The 5,532-nt window shown below is 41.5% G+C and overlaps 1 protein-coding gene across 1 annotated transcript; it reads left to right on the top strand.

The window, feature by feature from the left end:
* The first annotated feature begins 339 nt into the window (after positions 1–339).
* LOC149144028 (protein phosphatase 2C 53-like) lies at positions 340–4,594 on the top strand. The gene is made up of 4 exons (XM_089453055.1): positions 340–2,588; positions 2,749–3,114; positions 3,296–3,401; positions 3,497–4,594. Exons 1-4 carry the CDS (start codon positions 1,611–1,613, stop codon positions 3,829–3,831), a joined length of 1,785 nt encoding a protein of 594 aa, XP_089309181.1. The 5' UTR covers positions 340–1,610; the 3' UTR covers positions 3,832–4,594.
* The last annotated feature ends 938 nt before the right edge of the window (positions 4,595–5,532 follow it).

The following is a 5,532-nucleotide window of genomic DNA, read 5'->3' as shown; positions in this document are numbered from 1 at the left end:
GATAGTGAATGAACGAAAAATAATTTAGTGTTCACATAATAGTGGGACCTCTTTGTAAATGGTCGGTGCAAAACTTTAAACAACATAAATACCTAAAAAAACCCAAAATTCCATTTCAAACGGAGCTTTTCCCTTTAAAATAAACCAGAAAGCTCCACCTTGTCACTTTGGTTGGTACTGGTGGGTGCAAGTTTTGTCCAATCCAGATTCATTGTATTATTGTGTATATATTAAATATATATATAAAAGGGTTTATGTATGTATTCGTGCATGTGGGTACCAAGATTGGTCCATGCACTGTCTCACATCACACTCATTTCAATGGACACCTGTCCATGCCCATCCTCGTTTTTCTGAGCCTAGCATCCCCATCCTTTGGGAGTCACCCATCATTCTGCTCTTAGCCTGTTAAAAAATAAAGGAGAAGGAAAAAGAAAGGTCCCCAGTTCGGTGAATCTCAGTAACAATTGAAGAGGGATAGATCACATGTATCATGCACAAACAATAAACACAACTTCCTAGGAGGTGAGCAGATGCATCAGGCCTGGTAAGGTGGTTCTCTGTTCTTCTGTTTTGTTTTGTTTTTTGAGTGTCAATCCATTGGATCTAATTGTGTATGGAAGCAGAAAGATATTAAATCATAGGCCTAGTTTTATAGATTTTTCTTAGCCTTTCAAGCTGCTTTGGGTTGTTGCGTGTGAGGAAGGGGCGATGAATAGCTGATCCATGTACAGTCAGTCAGGTGGTTATGATTTGCAAGGAAATGGGTGGTTGTGGTGGTGTGGTTGTTATTGTGGGGGTTCTGGAAGAAAGTGAGAGTGGCACCCACGAGGGGAGTTTAGGGGCAGGAGCATGTGTGTGGGTGGTGGTGGGTGCGTGGTAGGCAGAAAGGGATCAACCTATCAGGGATCTTAAGGTCCCAACTGTTTGCACATGTCAGGCTTGTAACTTTTTCAGATTTGTGCTTTTGGAAAATCGGGGCTCGTGATTAAAACTTTGTTAGGGGGCAACACAGAAGTTGAGGAGGAGAGGAGTGCAGACAATTCTTGACTTGTGGTTGGTGTAGACTTGGGTTCTTGGGACTTGGTGATTTGGTTTGTGTGGAAACAGTCTATGTCTGTTTTGGGCCTCAAATCAATAATACCCTTGAAGCCAGTCTTCTAAGACCAGGTAGCTGCAAGGTCGATTGCTGTATTGTGGCTGAGGTGGAGGAAAATTCTGTTATGGAGGGTCTGTGTGTTGTTTTCGAGCTGCCCTAGAAATGGATCTGTTATTCTGCTAGACGGAGCAATATGCGAAAACCATGTTGACAGTGGATAGAATCGTCTCTTCCTCCCCTGTAAGAGAGGATGAGACGATGCTCAACAAGTGAAAATTCTTGACAGCCCTTGAGTTGGATTGGATGGGGTTTTTGGTCTAAGAAGCTCTATGATTGGAGCCAGCTGGTGCGTTTTGGTATGGGGAATGGAGCAGAGGAACATTTTCTGAGTTGTTGGGTATTAGAAAAGAGTAAGATCCCTTGTCTGTTTCCCATGACATAATGCTGAAGTGTTCTGAGAGCCTTGATCCTCTGGTTAAAGGACAAGTGAGGAGCCAGAAAGTTGGAACAGATGGAGGAAGTGACCGCGCCAAGCATTGGGCTGATCAAGATGAGCGATGAAGGCCTTGAAAACCCAGCTGTAGCAGCAAGGCGGCGTCGGAAGGAAATTAGACGCCTAAAGGTTATAGCTAATGCTGTAAATCTGTCAACCGAGCCAATGAGTAAGCGTTCACGGCCTATTACTTCCCCCTCTAGTATTGTTGATGGTGATGGAGATATGAGACCTCCCGAACCTGATCTTGATGTTGTAACCAGGTCCTTTGATAGTTTCCCAAATGTCAATGATGATCAGGAAGGAGTAACTGATGATTGTAACCCAGAAACTATGTTTGATCCCTTGCCATCTTCTCTAGCTTTGCTGGAGGAGGCAGAGACCTTATCAGTAGAAACTTGCAGCTTGGTTAGCTATAACAGCGAGGAGGAGAGTGTCGCGAGCATGGATATAGACCTGTCACATGAAGATTCTAATATACCATTCGCTAGTGATGATAGTAGCTTCAGTGCAGGAGAACTATGTGGTAAGGAGATTGTTAGTGATAGAAGTACCAACTGTTCAGACTTTGACATTTGTGGATTTGAAACATCTGAGGCTGTTAAAACTCCGGCTGATGTTGTTCCAGAAGGTTCAATTGCAGGCCCTGATCAGGAAATTCCATTTTGTGTAGATCAGCAGTTGGTTCCAGAGGTAGATTCTGTAGTTGTAGATGCTCCAAATCGTCTTGACTGTTCAATCCCTGGCACCAGTGGAGGTAGCGTTTCCAGTGGAAAAGTCAATTTCTGTATAGACAGCAATCGCATTCCTCCTTGGGCCCATATCTCCATTCCTGGCAGAAGACCGGAGATGGAGGATTCTGTGGCATCTGTGCCTGGCTTTTTCTCTCTTCCGTGTAGAGTTGTTGGGGGTTGCACTGCCAGCGGTTCACAAAAATCTAATGAAAGTTCTCCACTACATTTCTTTGGAGTATATGATGGACATGGAGGTGCCCAGGTTAGCTTCATTCCTAACGTAATTCATGGTAGTTAATTGAATCCGAGTTTTAAAAGTATTTAACATTTTGCAAGCCTCTCAGATCCTTATATGCGAGTTTTTAGTTTTGTATTCGTTATTCTGTTTTCAAGAGATTAAAGTTGAGAAGGAATATCTGCAGGCTTCCAATTTCTGCAAAGACCGCCTCCATCAGGCACTGGTCGAGGAGTTAGAGGCAGTAATTAGCGGCGAGGGATCCAGCATCGATGGTAGTAATAGCAACTGGAAGAGACTCTGGGAAAGGGCTTTAGTTAGTTGCTTCAAGAAAGTGGATGCTGAAGTTGGACAGGAGCCTAACAGAAGAGATGACTCAGGGGAGGGAAACCACATGGAATGTTGTTCAGAGCCCATTGCCCCTGAAACTGTGGGAACTACTGCTGTTATTGCTATTGTGGGGTCATGTCAGGTTATCATTGCTAATTGTGGAGATTCAAGAGCTGTTTTATGCCGTGGAGGGAAGGCCATTCCACTTTCAGATGATCACAAAGTATGCCTTGTTCTCTTTGGAGTAACGCTGTTATTGACCACAGTTTATCATTTTGTGCCTTGTTCTCTTTGGAGTAACGCTGTTATTGACCACAGTTTATCATTTTGTCAAACATTTCCTTGCATCAACACATATATGCTCTCTGATTTGGGGATCTAACCCAATATTTTTGTGATTGCAGCCCCAGAGAGCGGACGAGATGGCAAGGATTGAGGCAGCAGGGGGCAAGGTTATTTGTTGGAATGGATATCGTGTTTTAGGAGTGCTGGCAATGTCAAGGGCCATTGGTATGATATGTTTGTGGCAAGATAACAAGTACATATGTGTGCTTTGGTGCTTTCCTGGTACTTGATATATCTATTATCATTTCTAATACTTGCAGGTGATCGCTATTTGAAGCCATCTATTATTCCTGACCCTGATATTACATTCACTGAACGAGCAAAAGAAGATGAATGTCTGATACTGGCCAGTGATGGATTATGGGACGTTATATCAAATGAGGAGGCGTGTGATATTGCTCGAAGGCGCATCGCTCATTGGCATAATAAGAATCCAGTTTCATCTTTAAAATCAATGGATCAGTCAATGGACCCTGCAGCACAGTCAGCTGCTAATCATCTCTGCAAGCTTGCTATTCAGCGTGGCAGCTCTGATAATATAACGGTTTTGGTTGTGGACTTGAAGGCAAAAAGGAGGCGGGCACGGAGAAGCTGAAACCATGAAGCTTAAAGTTACTCACGCTGCATTGATGTTCCTCCAAGGAAAATTGTACCATTAGAGTTGTTGATATCCCAAGGTGATTGCTTTCATTGATTTTTTTTTTTTTTTTGGGGATGGGTAAATACTGGAAAGTAGGAAGCATCCTGTTCTTTTGCCTAATGGGGAATTCACTAGAGAGGAGACCAGTTCTTGATAACCAATGTTCAGAGGTCTTTAAACAATTGCTGTAATATAGCATTTTCCTTGGCCCTTTTATCCCTGGACAATTGACCGCAAAGTTGACCAATATAGGATGATGGGTGCAACATTGGAAAGATTTTGTCCTTCCAGAATCTTGGACAAAATATTGACAATTTTCAGGTATGGACAGCAGATTCTTGTGGATATGTTCTTTGCTTCAATTCAGTGGTGTCGTTCCAGATACTGAAACCATGTAATGCAAATCTGCCCAAGCGGGAGATAAATTGTCACCTTGAAGTTTCATTTTGTAGACTAATATTGACTTAAAAGTCATGAAAATGACCCTAAAATGTAAGGTTACTTCTTTGTAACAAACATGCTGATGGACATATATTTTATCTCGTCTAATTCACTTCAGCTCTTAATCAGGAGAATGGGTCTTTGAAGGACTGGACCTTTGAAAGGCCATGACAAAACTCCATAATGATTTTAATGAAGCTGCATGATATATTAGGGATGAGATTATCTGAAGTGTATTTACACATTCAATGAAATACAATATATGTGTATTTTTTTACAGGCTTTGCCAGTTATCTACTCATGTGAAGCATTCTGGATACAAATATCTTAAAGATATTTTTTTCTAAAAAGTTCCTCTGTTCTGAAGGAACAGCTCTATTTGACAAATTGTTTGTGTTACTTGAATTTAGTTTTAAGATAAATTGTTCCTTCTATGATTTCCATACATCTATTTATATTTTTTTAAATCTAGGGGAATCGTTAGCTCGTTGGGATTACCTGGGTGAGGCCCAGGTTCAAAGCCAACGACTGCCACTATAACCCTAGGCGATTGCTGGCAGCCTGCAAGCCAGCGCATACATCTGTTTATATTGCATTTATTAATATTTGGATATATAGGACCATTGTTGACTGTTTAGGGAATATTACCATATACCAGATTTTACAGTGAGTTTCCAGGGCCAACATACAATCTTTAATGCCATTCCTGAAGTTATATTTGAGCATGTACCATGTAGCTACTTTATGAGTGAAGTAGGTGCTGAGAACAGGATAAGTTTTCCTGGTCCTTGTTTATCCCCATTTTTTCAAGATGCTACCTTCTAAATTGGAAGTGATTTAAAGTTAGCACCAACCTTTTATGTCTGGACCTGACATGCATCCCAAGGTAGCCAAGCTTGAGGTTGTATATTTCAAGTTCCAATATTTGATATGGTGGCTATTCATTTGAACTAGAGATATGCATCCTTGACCTTGACTTACAAATCAGACCTGGATTTAGATTGTCTGAGCTTGCCTCATATGCAAAGCATTACCCAAATTCAGTGCACCCTCAACACACATGGGGATGTACAAAAATAAAGTTGTATTTGAGCATGTACCATGTAGCTACTTTATGAGTGAAGTAGGTGCTGAGAACAGGATAAGTTTTCCTGGTCCTTGTTTATCCCCATTGTTTCAAGATGCTACCTTCTAAATTGGAAGTGATTTAAAGTT

The sequence above is a fragment of the Pinus tabuliformis genome, chromosome X, assembly GCF_031772625.1.
Source record: "Pinus tabuliformis cultivar Carrire ecotype Pingquan chromosome X, CPIR1, whole genome shotgun sequence".
Lineage (NCBI taxonomy): Eukaryota > Viridiplantae > Streptophyta > Pinopsida > Pinales > Pinaceae > Pinus > Pinus tabuliformis.
Note: the sequence above shows the minus strand (reverse complement) of the source record. Positions and strands in the feature narration are given on the sequence as shown.